The sequence below is a fragment of the Equus przewalskii genome, chromosome 19 (assembly GCF_037783145.1).
Source record: "Equus przewalskii isolate Varuska chromosome 19, EquPr2, whole genome shotgun sequence".
In the NCBI taxonomy this organism is placed as follows: Eukaryota; Metazoa; Chordata; class Mammalia; order Perissodactyla; family Equidae; genus Equus; species Equus przewalskii.
In genome coordinates this window covers 44,619,228-44,637,134 of record NC_091849.1, presented here as the reverse complement: position 1 = coordinate 44,637,134, position 17,907 = coordinate 44,619,228, and the positions used below count along the sequence as shown (strand labels likewise).

General features: G+C 51.8%; 1 protein-coding gene across 2 annotated transcripts in view; it reads right to left on the bottom strand.

The window, feature by feature from the left end:
• Window positions 1-5,720: 5,720 nt before the first annotated feature.
• The window catches only part of RUNX2 (RUNX family transcription factor 2), a 315,413-nt gene continuing 303,226 nt past the window's right edge, over window positions 5,721-17,907 (bottom strand). For both annotated transcript variants that reach the window (XM_070586103.1, XM_070586106.1), the window contains one exon: window positions 5,721-6,989. In XM_070586103.1, the coding sequence (XP_070442204.1) occupies window positions 6,418-6,989 (572 nt within the window). In that variant the 3' untranslated portion in view covers window positions 5,721-6,417. The remainder of the gene's footprint in view (window positions 6,990-17,907) is intronic.

The window sequence follows — 17,907 nt, the reverse complement described above, 5'->3', positions numbered from 1 at the left end:
AGTGCCCTCCAGACAGCACGTGGACGATGGAAGCGGTACTTGCTGCCTTTTAGGGGAAGAAGCTGGAGCCACAGCCTTGGAAGATGCTCCTGATGGCCTCCCATCAGAGGCTTTGCACATTTGCTTTGTGGAAACAGTTTGAGCCCACTGGGTACCTGGCCAGACTCTTCCATGGAAGCCAAGTTTAGAATCAGCCTGCATGCTGCTCGCTGTTTTATAGGAAGCTTAGCAAATGCCCCTGGGACTTAGGATTCTAATCCCAGTGCCACAGAGACCTGCAGAAATCCTTGCATTTTCTTGTTCTCTAAGCAGAGTTGGTTAAGTCAGGTGGCCTGAGGAGGCAAGGAGTGAGGGAAACAAAATACAATTATGGCCAAGTCACGTTGTATGTGTAACGTGGTTAATGACATTGACCTTAAAGGACCTGGAAGTTATTGGCACTTCGGAACCGCCAAGTTGGCACGACCGTCCTGGCCTCTCTCCGCACCCGCTCTTTCCTATACCTTGTCTTGTCTTCCAGCATCTCCTTACGTCCTAATGCCCAACATGCACAACAGCACTGATGCTGTGGGCAGGGGTGGGGGGGAGTCCCCTATTTTCTGGTTTATTGTTCCAGTTCCCTGGCATTTTCTTATTTTTCAGAAATCTGTTACTTCCAGAGAGGAACTCTGCCACCACCCTGGGGGAGAATCACTGGGCACAGGCTCAGCTGTCCCGGGTCTTTGACCAGCTTCTGAAAGGAAGAAGTCCAACGTCAGAGGCAGCATCCGGTGGGCCTCGGAGGCAGATGGATCCAGGCTCCGTCAGTTATCAGCTGTGTGGCACGACCTCCTGTGCCTCGATTTCCTGATCAATGAAATGGGCATTAGAGGACGTAGCTCCCACCCTCACTTAAGGGGTCACCGTGAGAGATAAATGAGATCCCATATATGGAGCACAGAGCACAGGGCCAGACACCTGACAGGAGCTGGATAAATGGTAGCGCAACATCCTTTAGACAGAGGAGCAGGGGCAGGTCCCAGGGCTGGTTTCCAGCTTCCCAGAGTGACAACACCCTCCAGTTACCTTACTCTTCTCCAGGCCTTAACGGCCCACCAAGAAGGCCCAGAAACCCAGCCCGTCTACACTCAGCAGCAAAGCCACCTCTTGAGGACAGTCTCCCAGGGCCACAACTCTCAACCGTTGAATGGCATCAGCTAAGAGAGCCAGGATGCCTATGTTCATCTGTGCTTAGGTCCAAAGGGTCCTGCTCTCCTCTGCCGGCATGGGCACTGAGCATGTCAGTCTCCACAGGGCCTGCTCTTCAGTACTCCCATGGCTGAACAAGCTGCCTCTCTGACAGACAGCCACTTTCTTTAGATAGACCATTGCTTTGACCCAAGTTACTGCTGGCACTGGTCATTTGCCTATTTTCTGTCAATTGCATTCCCAGACTAGTTTGCTCTGTTCTGTGTCACAGTGGCTGGGACCCCACAAACTGCATTTCCCACACTCCCTCCAACCAGCTTCCAGCTGGGTTCTGGGAAAGGGAGGCACTGATGGAGCTGGAAAGTGGAAAGAGGAAAAAACAACTCTCTCCCTTCCTCCCTCTGGTGGGGTCTCAGGCAGTAGTGACAGCCCTGGTGATATCTGAGGGTGACAGTGGCAGTGGCTGCAGTGGCAGGGGCTGTGGCCTGGCAGTGTCGCTCCTGCTGAAACAGCTCAGCTCTACAGCCAGGACTTTGGCAACACACTGGTCCTGGGTCCCCCTGGCCACCCCAGCCCAGGGCTAGCAACACTTCCCTGCCGTTCCTTGTCTTCAGGTACCCTTCCCTTCCCCTCCATCCTTCGTCCAGCCCTTCCGACCTGCTTCTTTCCAATTCCCCAATGAGATCCCGTCTGAGTGAAAAACCTAACGGCTTGTTTCCTGACCAGACTCCAGACTAACGCGCCGTTTGAGCAACCATCCACGATTCAGCTCTTCAGAGTGGCTTTGCACATCTCTGTCCCGGCCACTGTGCACTGATTTTAAAGTTCATCCTTCAGAAGGCAGCCTTGTTTTATTCCAGGTCTTTGAATGGAACCGCCCCACCTTCCTCCTATCATTCACTCACTTCCCTTTCTTGAACTTTGATCAAGTCACAGCAGCGACCTAAAACAAGAAGTAGGAGCGAATGCCCTTTGACCCAGCAATCACCCCTCTAGGACTTTACCTAACAAACAACATAAATCCAGAAGAGCAAAAACATGCATACCCTAGACAGAGTCATCACAGCACCACTCATCACCGTGGAAAGCTGGAAGCGTAAATAGAAGATGGGTTAAGTAAATTTTGCTTCATATGTAACATCTATTTTTTTAAGTGGAAAGATTTCCATCTATTATCAAGTTCAAAAACAAAACAGGCTCCAGAAGAGCAGGCCTAGTGCGATCACAGGCAAGCAGAATTGCACACACACGGGTGCGTTTGTACAGACCCAGATGTTTCAAATAGCAGTTGCCAAAATACTGACAGTGCTGATCTCTTGGGGGTGGAATCTGGGGTGGGTTTTATACTCTTCTTTGTTCTCCTCTGCATTGTCTGCATTGTTACAATTGATGTGACCCTTTCACAAAACACCATTTTATTTGTTTAATAAGGCAGGATGCCGTGATAACAGCAGTGGACAAAAGAGGCAAAAATTCCTTCCCTCATGAAGGTGATATTCTAACGACAGAAAATAAAGTAAGACATATAGGGTGTGGGGTGGTGGTTAGTGTCAGGCAAAAAACCAGGAAAGGAGAATAAGAAATGTCTCTGGGGAGTCGAGGGTTGGGGTTACGGAGGATGAAGGTGTTTGAGCAAAGACCTGAAGGAGGTAAGGGAGCGAGCCATGAAATGTGTCTGGGAGAAGAGTGGTCCAGTTCGAATGGCCAGTGCAAAGGCCCTGAGGGGGGAATACACCCAGTACATGGGAGAAGCAGCAAGGAGGATTGTGTGACTGGAATGGAGGAGAGTGATAAGAGATGCAGTCAGGTGGATAATAGGAAACCAGATTATGTAAAACTTTGGCTCTTACTCTGAGTGAGATGGAAGCCACTGGAAAGTCTTGTGCAGAGTAACACAACCAGAAATATTTTTAAAAGACCGCTCTGGCTGCTCTGTGAGAATAGGGAAGGAGCAGCGAGGCCAGTTAGGAGGCGGCTGCGGTAACTCAGGTGAGAGAGGACGGTGGCTTGGGCTAGGTGGTAGCACTGGAGGTGGTGAGAAGTGGTTGGCTAACGGAACTCTTTAGAAAGTCAAACCAACATGATTTGCTGTTGGATTGGATGTGGGTACGAAAGATAGAGAAGAGCCAAAGATTCCTTCAAAGTTAGAGTGAGAGGTCCTTAAATCACGACCACACCCAGTGTGGAATCTCTTCTGCTGCAGCATCAGCAGTTCCCCATCTGGTCTCCGCTTGAATGCCTTCAGAAACAGGCCCCTCACTACCTCACAAAGAGGAGCTGCTGTAACTGCTGGTAAATTCCTCCTTGGCTTAAGCCCTCTCAGCCTCAGGTCTGATGCCAACTTCCAACTTGCCTCCTTGAACCGTCGTGAGCTTGTCTTATGCTGGGCCAACGCTAAAGACAGCAGAAGCCTTGGGAAAAGCAGGTATTGGGACAGTCGTGTCATTCAGAGAAGTTTCAATCTAGAAGCTACAAAACTAGATTTCCTTTTTGGTGCCCAGTCCCTTCAAACTGATATTTTGTTTGAACTCAATTCCACCCTCACCCCGACACTCAAATTTCCCCCAGCGGTACCTTCTGTGAGGTGAAGGCCAGCCCTGCTCCTCTCATGCCCCTGCAGCCCCCTCCCCCGAAGCCCCAGACTAGGCCCAGTTTCTGAGCCCCCCACCCCCACGCCAGGACGGGAGCTCAGACTTCCCTCTGCTCCTCTAGCTGGAACGAGTATTATATCAGCTCCTTCCTCTGATCCCCTGAGTCTGAACCTCATTTGTATATATTTACACTGGGATTCTGACCAAAGCACTCGGCCACTGTGTCTGAATTTAGGACTTCTATGCCAGTCTCCCCTTGTTTTTGAAAGATTTCAGTTTCTTGGTTGTTGTTTTTAATCTAATGCAAAAGGAGTCAGTTAAAATTAGAACAAAAGTCTGTCCGAATGAGCAAATGAGTCAAAACCCGAGGCTGCCAGTTGCTGCAGCTGAATCCACTTTAGCTATTTCTTCAGCTAAAGAGCAGAACAAAGACGGTCACTTTGAGCCATGGATTCTCTTCCTGGAAAAAAAGAAGGGGGTCGGGTTTAGTCCCTCAGAGACGGCAGGGCAGCTCAGACCTGCGCGTGAGACCCTCCCTCCCCCGGGTGCCTCCTGACGCAGGCCCAGGAGGAGGAAGTAACAATACCCCGTAACCGCAAAAGGGTATCTGGACAGCATTTTCTGAGCGCACAGTCCCCATCACGGCCTCATCGGATCCTCGCAGGCCCTGGCAGGGCATCATCCCCGTTTGACACAGATTGGGAGAGTGAGGCTCAGAGGGGTTCAATAACCCTCCCATAGTCAAACTCCAAGGAGGCTGGTCTCCATGTGACTGCCATTCTCCCCACCCCCTTCAGAATGTTTGCACGCCAGAAGCTGATAATCCCTCTCTGTGAGACACTAGTCTGGGAGCCCTGGGGGGAGGGCCCTTATTCTGTTCATCTTCATGTCCTCTTGGGCACCAGCATTGTAGACACTCAATTAGCGTTGGATGAATTAGTTTGAACTCCACTGAAGCTTCTTTAGAAGTGGGTGGCCAGACCTAATTCACCTTGGCTTTAAAAATAAAAGTCCCCACAAGCTGCATTGAAAGTTTTGGCAAGAGGGTGAGGAATCCAGGCCACTGTCGTGCAAAGACAAGCAGCAGCTCCTGGGGCGCAGTGGCAACCGGAATCCAAAGCAGACAACCCCCTGGCACCCCTCAGTTACCACTCAGAGTGTGTCTTGGGCCAGTAGCATCAGCATCCCCCACAGCGGATTAGAAGTGCAGAGTCTCAGGTCCCACCCCCAGAGCCACTGAAGCAGAATCTGCATCTTAGCAAGCTCTCCAGGTGGTTCCTGCACACCGAGTGAGAGAGGCAGTGGGGGTGCCAGAAACTGCAGAGACCAGGCAGCCACCAGCCCCGGCGCACCAGCTGGGAGCCCAGCAAACGCTCAGGGGTGGGATTCTACTCTGGGCAATGTGGTTTCCGACCCTTGGTTTGTTTCTGGAAAAAGAACAGCACATTTGCTTCCGGCAAGTGAGCACACTTTGTTAAAATTCTAGTTCAGATCAGAGGTGGGAAGAGCTCTACCTCATTATGGGAGGTCAGGTCCTGGAGGCCAGGGACTATTCTAGACTTCTGGTCCATCTGGGTCTCAGCCAGGGGACATTGGCAAAGTCTGGAGACATGTTTGGTTGTCAGGATTAGGGAGGGTGGTTTCCTGGCACCTGTTGAGTGGAGGTCAGGGTCGCTGGCCTCCTCCATATTGCCTAGTCACTCTGTGACTCGATTTCTGCTCCAATCCAGAGAAAAGGTGTGCATTTACCAAGCTGAGGGAGATCTGGGAGTTTTAGTGAGGAATCCTGAGAACCTTTAGAAGCTTTTTCTTTGGAAGCATGAGAAAAGTTGAAATATGACTCAAGGAGTAAAGGAGAGCTGGGACAAGTAACAAGAAGAGAAGGAGGGGGAGCCCACGCACAGGAAGAAATGTGGCATAGAGGGGCCGACACCCAGGAAGTACATATGAAAATTTTGTTTATTTCACAAAATACTTTCTTATTCATAAGAAAGACTTAAATACCCCCCTCTTCTCCAAATAAGTCAGATTTTTTTCACTGCTCTATTTTCCAAACTTGTTGAAGTGTGGTCGTAATAAGGAAAAAACAAATTTATTTTCCCAAAAATATCTTTTGAAAGAAACATGTAAAAGTCACCAGATACAAGATACACCATCAACAACTCGCGAGAGGAAAGCCGGCGCTGCCCTTGAACTTTTGCTTTCCTAAGATGCTTTGCACTCTCCTTCCCTCCACATCACTCGGAAGTCGCTGACGTGGCATGGGAGAGGGTGGTTTTCTGGGCATCTTTCCCAGGGCCCCACCACCGTCTCAGAGCACTTTTTCTGCCAGGAGCTCAAAGCCTTTTCCAAAACAAGAGAAGGCCATTTGAAGGGCCAGGAGAGCCCAGAGGAGTGGGGCAGGTGGGAGAGACTGAGAAAGCCTCGCAAGGGAGAGAGCGTGAGACTCCCCATCATTTCAGACTGAAATGCTGGGGGAGGTCCATTCTGCTAAGTGGCTCGAGCAGAGTCGTCCAGAGTCGTCCCCTCTTCTGCTGGGTTTGCTTGGCTCCTGGGTGATGAACAGGCAGGGATGCCTGGCGCCCTGGGGCCCCCTTTACTGAGCATGGCTCGGATGCACGGTCCACGGGCAGCTCCATTAGTTGGCGTCTGGGGCATCGGGCGGGGGCTGGGGCTGAGGCCCCAGGGACGAGGCCAGTTTGGTGAGGGCCCTCGCTATGGTGTCCAGATGGCCGTTCATCGTCCGCAACTCCACCAGGATGTCCCCAACATTGGCTTCCAAGCTGGAAGAGGCGGGCCGGGCGCTGGGCAGCGGGGAGGTACCCGGGTCCTCGTCCCTGCCCGCTGCGCCCGGGCGCGGGGCGCGGCCCCTCTCGGGACCCTGGGTGGGGGCCAGCCGCTCCTGTTCATCCCCTCGGACGCCAGGTGGGGTGGCCGAGGGACAGCCGGGCAGCCAGTCGACCAGGCGCGGACCAGCGTCCGGAGAGGAGGCGACAACAGAGTAGAGGCCTGTGCGCCGGGGCGCGCTGGAGCCAGGGGGCGCAGCGGCTGCGGGGAGCGGGGTCAGCGCCGAGGGGCCAGGGGACAAGGCCTGGGGCTCGCAGGAGGACGAGGGAGACGATGGCAGGGCGGTGGTGGAGGGGCCTGGCTCCTCCGAGGAGAGGAACAAGGTGGTGGAAGACTGGGAGTCCAAGGTACTGGGCTCTGAATCTGTCAAGGAAGAAACAAGAAATGTCACTTAGGCATCTATTGAGTGTCAACTGTATGCTCTGCTACGTGATTCGGACTAAAGGAACTGAATGAGAAGGTGGAAATGCATTTCCTACGCCCAGACTGGCAATCGAGTAAGGAAGCAGGTCATATGAGCAGTTAATGAACCAAGGACAAAGTGGGAGGGGGTGGTGCCCACGCAGGAATTCAGAGGCAGGGAGGGTGGGCCTGGAGGGTGAGGGTCTGTGCTGAGGTCTGGGGAGGGGACACTCCTGGAAAGGTGTTCAGAGGCGTAGGAGCTCCAGACGAGGCCAAGGTTGCAGCCTCCTTGGGGGCAATCTTGCCAGGGACAGTAGGTGAGGACTGTGAAAGGAGGGACCTCCCCGCTATTCTCAGAAGCAGAAGTGTGTTCAACAGATGCCCCTCCGCTGCCCTGGCAAAGCCAAGCTCTCAGCCCAGAGTTGGAAGAGTCTGAGGCCAGGAGCCAGAAGACCTTTGCGCTGTCTCGCTTGCTCTGCCAGAAAATGCCGTGGAACCTTGGGCCGGTCCCATTCCCCCTTGGGGACTTGGTTTCATCTCCCCATCTGTAGGAGAAGGTTGGGCCCAGGGACGCTCCCCACCCCAGGACCCTTCCAGGACTCATCATTCTGCCTTCAAAGGGCTTCAACTTGAAGCATTGATCTGAGTTCACGGTGGGCCGCCCTCTAAGACCTGGAAGCATCTTACAAACCTACCTGTGTTAGTTCTCTCCTAATCCTTTGAGCCTCTGGGTAGAAAGGAGCGGCCGCACCTTGTGACTGGGTATGCTAACAAGGGTTATTGACCTCAGATCAAAGGATCCACATCAATGTGCGGGACCTTAACTCAGTTGTCTCAGCCACCCTGCTCATCGCCTTTGGGGAGATGGTCCCGGCTCATCCTGGACGCAGTTCCGAGTCTTACTACAGCCCAGCCTCCGAGGCCTCCTCCCCATTCCAGCTAGAGTGTCTGCTCCTGGCTCTCTGCACGGCCTGTTTGGGTGCCCACCTTTATGCCCTGCCCTGCAGGGATGCGGAGCATTTCAAAGGCAGAGCTTGCTGGATTACCTCAGTTTATAGTGGGGGGGAGTGGCGTGATGAAAAAGCCCGTGAGCAAACACACCACCAGCTGCATGTGAACAGGTGTGCTCTTGCCACCCGTCATGGGTGAGCGGTTCCTTCATCTGCGTCTGGCTGACGCTCAGAGGAGCCCTGATCACCTGGCGAGAGCTGTTCCCTCGGCCTTCAGCGCCCAGCACCTTCTCACGGGGCCCACGGGCCCCAGATGTTCCGCCAGCCACGTCGTGTGGTTGGGAATTACGTCTGCCTGGAACGAGGAGACAACTGTTCCGCGGGGGAGAACACTTAAGGGGAAGCCCCCAGGGTGCCTGAAAGCTTCTCTGATGGAAATTTCCTGGGTGCTTTCTGCTGTCAGCTTGCACAGAACTACCTCTCCTCCCCCAGAAATGAATTTCCTCAGGTTTCCATGAAGATCCCTAAACCAAGAGTCGGGAACACTTCTAAGTGCGTAACTCCTGTGAGTTGAAAACGATCAAAGGGAAACTCTCCAAACCGTTTGCTCTGGTTTTACGTGAGAAAGATGTTAATGAACTTCACACATCCAACTCTTGTAGTGGACAAGAGGCCTATATATTAAATCAAATAGAGACTGACATGTAAGATTCGATGGGCGAGCACACAGATGTTCCAGGTCAGCGCTTCTCAAATGTTAATGTGCATGGCATTCCCCTGGGACATGGCTCCAAGGGGGGTTGTGATTCAGTGGGTCAGGAGTGGGGCCCAGACCTGGCATTTCTAGCCAGCTCCTGGGTGATGTGGAAGCTGCTGGTCTGGGGGGCATGCTTTGCATAGCAAAGGTGTAGACCAAATAGACAAGCTTGGTGATAAAGCACAGGACTCATAGAAACTGGAGTAACCAGGTGTCGAGATGCAACCTGCGAGCCTATGGCGATAGTAACAGTGCTGCTCACGACCATTCTGGGCTGCCAGGGGAATAAGGGAGGTGGCCCCACCTGCTGTTAGCTTAATAGTCTCCAGCAAAGCCTTGAAGCGAAGAGCCCCAGCTGGAGGGGGTGGGGGGCAAAGATTTCTTCTAGAGGAAAGCCCTTCACTGTTGTTTCAGCTAAAACTTCAAAAGACATCAGGTTGTCAGGACTCAGCCCCACCTGGCTGAATTAAAGAACAGAAGCACCTTTGTAACAAGTCCGTCCCTTCCCAGAACTTCCCCCTGGCTGTTGGTTCCAGCCCCACTTAGCTAAAAGCTGAGCTAAGCGATATGTAGGTCTCTCCCGTCGGAGCAACTGAGCATTTTATCCCTGATTTGGGACATAAGCTTTTGAATCAATGACTTGGTTTTATGCAGCTTCAGTGATCACTGCAAAATAATATCAGGGTCTTGCTGATACAAACAAGAGGATGCAAGTTAAAATAATAATGGATTATGAATTGCAGTAATCATGAACAATGAACTGCTATTTTTCACCTGTAAAATTTTCATGGTGTTCTCATGCTAGCGCTCGCTGCTGACAAGATCGCCAGGAGAGAGTCATTCGAATCCACGGTCTGCAGTAGAGCTGACCGGCACATCCTCTCCGGAAAGCAATTTAGAAACATGTGCTCTGGTGTCTCGTGAGAAAAGGAAATGCCAAATCGTGTCCCATGGATGAGTTCAACTTCTTTTAGGAAAGTGTGTAAAAAAAAGATGGGGAGAAAATGCATGAAGATGTTAGGCATGTGATGGAATGATGCTTTCCCGAATTTTCAAGGATTTCTGCAGTGACCGTGCATGGATATACTGTTCCTAGTCACTGACCTTTAGCAGGAAGTGGCTGCTCCCTACCAAGCCCGTGGGTCAAGATCTCCTGACCACTTTCCATTCAATCTTAATCCTGAGTCAGGCTGAATCATTTCTTGGCTGGCAGCTGGGCACCTTGAAAGGCCAAGCTTTCTGATCTTTGTTACACCCACTTGGCACTCCCTGTCACCACCACGTACACCCACCAGCCTGGGGCTTTGGCTTTCTCTGGCGGATGCATGTGGAAGAGCTGAAGTGTGCGGCTGGCTATGGGGACCTGTGATTCATTTGAAATAAGCCCTTCAGAGCATCTCCCTAAAACCTGTTTCTTTTCCCCTTCTCAGTAAATGACCTTCCATTTGTTCAGCCAAACACCCAAGATTAATCCTGGATGCCTCTCTTTCCCTCACCCCCCACATCCAATCTGCCAGCAACGGTTGTGGGCTCCACCTTCAAACTATATCAAGCATCCGACTGCTTCTCACTGTCTCCAGGCAGCAGCCCAGCTCTTGGTGGCTGAGCTGAGACCAGAAAACAGGTCTCCTGAGTTCCAGGTCAGGGTTTTCTCTGCCACCCCGAAAGCCTGCTCGATCTGAATGAATCATTTAGAACTCTCCCCAGCCCTCCTGGCCACCCGCCACCATTTGCCCATGGAAACTGTTCGCTGAGTCCTAGCATCTTTTTTTATGTATACTAGATAATAGCTAAATGTATTCATTAATTCATGCAACAAATATTTACTGAGCACCTAGTAAGCCCATCAGAATGCTGCAAGGTTTGCAAAGCCAGACCTAAACCCTGACCTCACTGTGGTCAACGAGAAAATAATGAAATAATTGCATAAACAAATGTGGGATTGCAACAGTGATGTGCTCTACATGCTGTAAGCATCTAAAATAGGAGGGTTTGACCTAATCAACGAAGATTCCCTGAGGAAGTGCTGCTTGAGCAGAGTTCTGAAGGGTGAGTAGTTACGTAGGAAGAGAGGGGAGACTGCTGAAGCAAGAGCAAGGGCTTGTGGCTGGAGGGAGTGTCACAAAGCTGTGGGACTCCTAAAGAAAGCCAGCATGACAGGAGTGGAGAGGGCTAGGGGAGGGAAGCTCAAGAGGAGAATGGGGCCAGGAGATGTAATGTATGATATACATACACTGCCAGTGTCACCCAATCCTCATTCTCTTCTTCCTCCCAATTTTAGCTGGTCCATGAACACTTAGAATAAAGATTACATTTTCCGGCCTCTCTTCCAACTAGCTGTAGCCATGTAACTAAATTCTGGACAGAAAGATGCCAGTAAAAGAGCTGTGTGCAATTCCTCCTTCCTGTGTCTGGGATTTAGTTGCAATGGCTGGTGCTCAAGCAGCCCTATTGGACCATGAAGTGGAAACCATATGCTAAGGAGGACAGAGCAGAGAACTGGGTCCCTGATAATTCTGACGAACTGCTGTACCAATCCTGGGTGGTTCAACTGCAGACTTTTTAAAGTCTTATCCATTCAGACCCCTGTCAAACCAAATCCTGATATACATGGCCTTGTTGAACTTAAGGAATTTTGCTATTATCCTAAGAGCAGTGGAAAACTTTGAAAAAGTTTTAAGCTTGAGGGTGTGTGTTATACGATCAATTTTGTATTTTGAAAAGCTCACCTGGCTGTGTTGGGCAGGGAGTAGACAGAGTGGGAGCAGGGAGGCCAGGTAAGAGTTTGCAGTTGCAGGTGAGAAATTACAGAATGACAGTGGCTCTTTTTTTTTTTTTTTTTTTTTGGTGAGGAAGATTCACCCTGAGCTAACATCTGTTGCCAATCCTCCTCTTTTTTTCGCTTAAGGAAGATTAGCCCTGAGCTAACATCCATGCCATTCTTCCTCCACTTTGTATGTGGGATGCCTCCACAGCATGGCTGATGAGTGGAGCAGGTCTGTACCAGGGATCTGAACCCACAAACCCCAGGCTGCCAAAGCGGAGTACATGGAATTTTAACCACTCAGCCACGGGGCCAGCCCCAACCATGGCTTTTTATAGTGTGGTAGCTCTGGAGTGGCAGAGGAGTAGACAGATTCTAGACACAGCTGGGACATGGGAATGTTATATCGTCAGGGATGTGGGGTGTGGGGAAAGGAGGCATCAGAGAAATGAGGGCCCTACCGGCTGCCGCTTCAATGCAAGTTTCCAGAAACACGGGCACTTTCCCTTTCTTGTTCTCTAGAGTCTGGGTGGCCCCTTCCCAGCGCACACCTGGCCCTCCAGCATAGCTCAGCTGGGACACACCTCACCAGGGGCGGCCCTCAGGACCATTTTCCCAGGAGCCCGGAGGGAGGAGACACTGGGCAGCCTCGGGGGCCCAGAAAGCAGAAGGCTGCGGGATGAGGATGAAACCTGTCTGCGGGAGAAGCACCATCTCTCAGGGCTGCGGCTGGGCGCTCGCTCTGACGATGGTGCAGACTCGGCTGGGTTGCAGCCTGTTCCTTTCAGAATACCGGGCCCGCAAGAGGGAGGGTGAGTGTCTGATGAACTCAAGCCGATAATATTCACTTCTTTTATTTTCCAGGAACGTCATGAGACCCACAGGGCAATCTTCTGGTTTTAAGACCTGGTGAGTCAAGTCTACACATACCTCTGACTCAGTCTGCTCCTGAGTTCCCACCAGGCATCTCCCAGGAACGCAGCTCGGCAGGAGAGCTGGGGCTGGACAACCCTGGGGAGGGCGTGGGAGGGGCTGGCTGCAGGGGAGACCGGCGGATTGCTGGCTTGACCCTGACCACGCTCGCAATGCGAGCCAACACTCCGTGAGCGCTCACTGTCTCCAAACCACACGCCACGCTATCACTTCTAATCTTCGAGGAAAACGATAAAGTGGACTCTTAATCCCATTTGACGGTTGAGGAAACTGAGGCTCTGCTCTGTGATGTCCCCTGCTCATGGTCACAGGGCCTGGATGTGAATCGAGGCAGCTGATGCCACGGGCTGTTCCACGTGGAGGAGGGAGTGCGCTTTACAGAGTTTCAGCAGGCCCGAGAGGCAGGCCGGGAAGGAAGGCCGAGGCTCTGGGAGGGTCGGCACACTCTAAGCCAGTGACTTGCCACTTCGACTTATATTAAAATCTCCTGGGGAGCTTTGCAAACACTGCTCATGGCCCCAACCAATTAAATCAGCATCTTTGAGGACGCTGCCCTATGATTTAAAACGCCCCAGGTTATTCTAACACTAATATCCCAACAATGACTCTCTACCCGTCTGCAAATGCAGAAACTGAGGCTCGCAGAATTTGCATGGTTTGGACAAAGCCCACAGCTGGCAAGAGCCACGTCCTGCCTGGTCTGTGGCCCACTGCCATGCCAGTGCTTGGTCAGGTTGATTCCCTTCTCTGCCACATCTGGGCCTCTTCTATTCTGAAAGTGTGTGAACTTTTTTAATGTAAATTTCTTTTGCCGTTTGCACCTTTTTTGTTCAAGTTGAAGTGCTGCTTAGGCCGGCTGCGTGCGGAGGGTGGAATGGCAGCCTATAGCCAGAGTGGGACGGGCTGGCCCAAGGGCCACCGACAGCATGGCCTTGGCTGTCTTTCCCCAGGCTCTGCTACAGCCACAGACCAGGCCCTCTGCAGACATGCCCAGCAGCCCTGGCCAGGATGCGCCCTTTGACTCCCAGGAAAAACACTGCCCATCGCTGTAGTCCCCAGCCTCTGAGGATCAGAAGGCTCAGCCCAGGGGGAACCCTTGGTCTCCTTTTCCAGCAGCATTAGTGACTTCCCAAGGAGTGACATGGGAAAAGTCACCACCCTTTACTTCTGTGTGAATTATCCAGGCTCTAACTTCCTAGCGGCTGAGAGTTGAGCTATGAGAAAGGAGTGTCCACCATCCATGGAGCTAATTAAGCAAAGCAGCAGGGAAGGGAGAAGGGCAGCCACAGAGACGGACTCAAGAAGCCAAAAGGTGCTCCTGCCCAGGGAGGACCTTTCAAGTGGGGGAGAAAAGGAAGGGAGAGCAGACATCTGTACAACCGTGTTCACAGCAGCGTCATTCACAACAGCCAAAAGGTGGAAGCAGCCCAAGTGTCTGGGGAGGAATGGATGGATACACAAAATATATACGTATATTGGCCTTAAAAGGAAAAAAGCCTGAAAAAGGAAGGAAGTTTTGACACACGCTACGTGGACGAACCTTGAAGACATTATACTAAGTGAAATAAGCCAGTCACAAAAGCCAATACACAAAATATTGTATGGTTCCCCCTGTGTGAGGTTCCTGGGGAAGTGAAATTCACAGAGACGGAAGGAAGAGGGGGGTTGCCCGGGGCTGGGGTGGGGGGCAGCGGGGAGTTACTGTTTAATGAGTACAGCGTCCTGGTTGGGGAGGAGGGGGATGTCCTGGAGATGGACGATGGTGACAATCACCCAACAGTGTGAGGACACTTAATGCCACAGAACTGGACACCTAACAGTGGGTAAAATGTCAGTGTTACGTGATGAACATTTTACCACCATAAATGCGGGTGGGGGAAGGTACGACACCTCAATTCAGAACTTTATCCGAACGTTTGAGAGAAGGTCGACATATGACATTTCTGGGACTGTTTGTAAGATAGGAAGAAGGAAGAACTGATAAACGGCTGTTGAGAAGCCTGCAGATCCGATGTGGGTTAACATGCCCAGGAGGCCCCTAAGGATGAGGATCGCCCACCCAGGCCTGGACCTAAACATCACCCCGTGTCATCAGAGATGTCTCCTCGTTCAGTCACGAGGGGGAAAAACTCTCAGAGAGCTTTGCTGAGGCTGTGTGGACACAGACTGGAAGAAAGTAAAGAGCCTGACACTTTTAGACCCATTCTCCTTTCAGAAGCACACTGATTTCAACCCTCCAAGCATTTCACAGCCCAGCTAGCTCCTCAGAGTCACACCTTCTCACCAGCTCCACTAGCCACAGAAAAAAGGTGGAAATTGTTTCAGTTCAAGAGCCCCATGGTCCTCAGCCAGGCTACTAGCCGCCCCAGCCCTTCCTCATTTGCTCTGTTCCAACTATTCCCTCAAGGTACTAGGCACATTCCCACCTCAGGGCCTTTGCACTTGCTGTTTGTTCTCCCTGGAATGCTCCTCCTTTGGATATCTGCATGGCTCCCTCCCTCACCTCCTTCAGCCTTTGCTCCAAGTCACCTTCTCAAGAGGCCTTTTCTGCACACGCTAGTTGGAAGGGCAACCCCCACCCCACCACATCAGCTTTCTGACTCCCATGCCCTGTGCAGCAGATGCTGTCGCTGTCCCACTCATATCACCAGAGCACTCCAGGTGGGGGGAATTATATGTGCAAATGCATGACGCTTGGGAGATTGTGGCCTGAAAGACAGCTGGAAATAGCTGGAGGGTGGGGTGCAGGGCGCTGGAAGCCTTGCATGAAGTGGCTTAAAAGGTAGCGAGGACAGACGGCTGAGGAGCTTGTCTGCTGAGCTAAGGAATTTGAACTTTAGCAGGCAATGGGGAGCCACCGAAGGGTTTAAGTAGGAGAGTGATAGAATTGATTTGCACTTTTAAAGGATTACTCTGGCAGCCAGCCCTGTGGAGGCCGAACTGGAGGGGTTGAGGCTGGAGGCAAGAAGACCAAATGTAAAAGTAACATCTTGGACATTGAAGGAGCTAAAATGATATTAGAGAAGAAAGCGACACAAGAGTGGAGCCCAGCCAACCAGTATGAGAAGCGATTTTTTTTTCTAGGAATAGATTGAATTTCAACAAAAAGAAACTTTCCTGCCACCCTGGGTGGACAATGCTGTGAATGTTGGCTCCTGCCCTCCTTCGAGTTGGCCACCCTGGGTCTTTCGTGCATCATCATTCAATAAAAGCAAGCGTGGGTTTTACAGGATTGTTTGTTGAGCCTCAAGCCAAGCTTTTCCACTCACTCAGGCAGGGCTGCTCTGCCAATTTCTAAATGGACTGTTTTCTACATATAGGGTGTGAAGGATATCTCTATGTGTGTCTCTGAGCAGGAGACATGTGTGACTATATATAATATCTTTATGTGAATTTTTGAAGAGATGTTTATCCAACCTGTATATGCCTTGGCACGGATATTTTTGTAGTATGGAGAAAGGGAGACGGGGGAGGAAAAAGACATTCCCACACCGTAACCGACTTTGGCTCGTGGAGGAAAATTCGAATAGGTTGTGTTCCTGAGCCGTGCCTCCAGGGTTGAGCAGTTCCCAAGTCAACCCATTTAATCCTTCCTCCTGGAGGGTCACTCACCTTTGAACTCCATCTTTTAAAACTGTTATTAAAATAGTAATAATAAGACCCTGCTGAAGGCCAGGCCCCCCCGCCCTGTCCCCCAAGAGAGAGCTCACCAAGGGGGCATCTCCCTTATAAAAAGCGGGCTGCTGATGCACTTGATGGAAAGAGCTGGCTTGTAAAATACAGCATTTTGGCTTTCACAAGGCCAGGAAGCCCGCAGCAGAGCCAGCCGGGTAGTCTGAGCGAACCCAAGCATATTAGAACCCGGGGTCACAGGGAGCTGGGGCGCCACCAGGAATGCATGCAGGGAGGAGGGACAGTCTGGCGGGTGGCTGGGGGAACAAGTGGAGCCCTGTGCTGCCAGCTCGCCCCACGTGAGCCAACAGGCGGAGCGGGAGGTGGCCAGGACAGCTGTGCCCACCCCACAAGGCTGGCTTAGGCCCCCTTCGCACGACAAGGCTCCAGGACCTCTGGGGTGTGGCAGGTGGACACATGCAAGTCTACTTACCAGCTCAGCTGGGGCAGCACTCAGAGACGAAGACTCCCGGGCCTGTTCGCCATGCCCCCTTGCCAAGCCATCCACCCACATTGAGGAAGGAAGCAGTGGGCCACCCTACCCAGAGAGCAGGAGCGGCCATGGCCCATTTCCCACGGCAGTAAGCAGCCAGGTTCTAGACAATGGTGTTCCCTAGTCAGGGGCAGAGCAGAGGAAAGGACCCAGGACCCTCCGTCGTCGTAGGGACCGAAGCAGCAAAGCCCAGCTCCAGACATGCCTGATAAACATATTCAGCGGATGACCCTGTCTGTCAGCCTTCCAGGCAGCCTGGGCACAGACCCTGGCTCTGAACAACCGAGGCCTCTGGTGTCCGTCGCCACTATTACCACAACCCACCCTGCGCTTAGAAGCAAACGATCCCGAGAGACGGCAGGGCCATGTTAGGTCCCCCAATTGCCCATCCGGGCACTTTCAGCATCCAGTCCTTTCTCTGAAGAACTCCTCGGAGATTAGACCTCCCAGCCTTGCCACTGTGTCTGTCCTGTGGAAGTGTTTCCTAATTTGGGTCCCAGCTCTCCCTTTTCTTCATTTCATGCCATTCCTCCTAATGATAACCCTTTGTGCCAGCCTCAATTATATATGAAGCTCGAAGGAGCAACCCCAACTCTAAATCTGGCTCCATCCATTGGAAGGGGAGGTCTTGGGCATCTTGCTTGGCCCAGAAGGAAGGATGCTGCTCCCCAAGGGGAAGCAAAGCCAAGGAGGGGGAAGGAAAGATCTTTTAGCAAAATAAGAGTCTAGAATGAAGAAACAGACCAGCGCTGGCTGCCCCGGGTCACCGGGGCTCGAGGCCGATTCTGCATCTTCAGCCAGGCCTGTTAGGAATCTGCCCTGCCACAGGCATGCAGAAGCAACAGAAGTGCTTTGATTTTTCCTTTTTTAAAACCGTCCTCCAGCCTGACCCTACCTATGTTCTCACAACATAGGGTCAACAGAGGGTGAAATGAGAGCATTCGCTGGGAATTTCCTGACTTCTGTGAATTTTTCTCAAGATCTGGCCATGAGTCAATGTGATGCACTGTGACCCAGGGTATGACTCGCAGTGGTACCCCTCCCTTCTGGAACACCATGAAAAGCATCTCCCTGCTGAGCAACTGAGGATGAAAATCTACAAGGCCCCCACCGCCCCAACTTTCCCTCCATATGGTCCCCAAATTAGGGGAGATAAGGGAACCACACCACATTTAATCAGGATAGTAACATTCTCCAGACGTACAGAAAGATCTTTATTTATGCTCTTCACCTCCCATCAGAATTAAGCCCTCTTGTATAATTTTTGTCGATCTTTGTATTTGGGGTATTTAGAGAATGGAAGGGGGGGA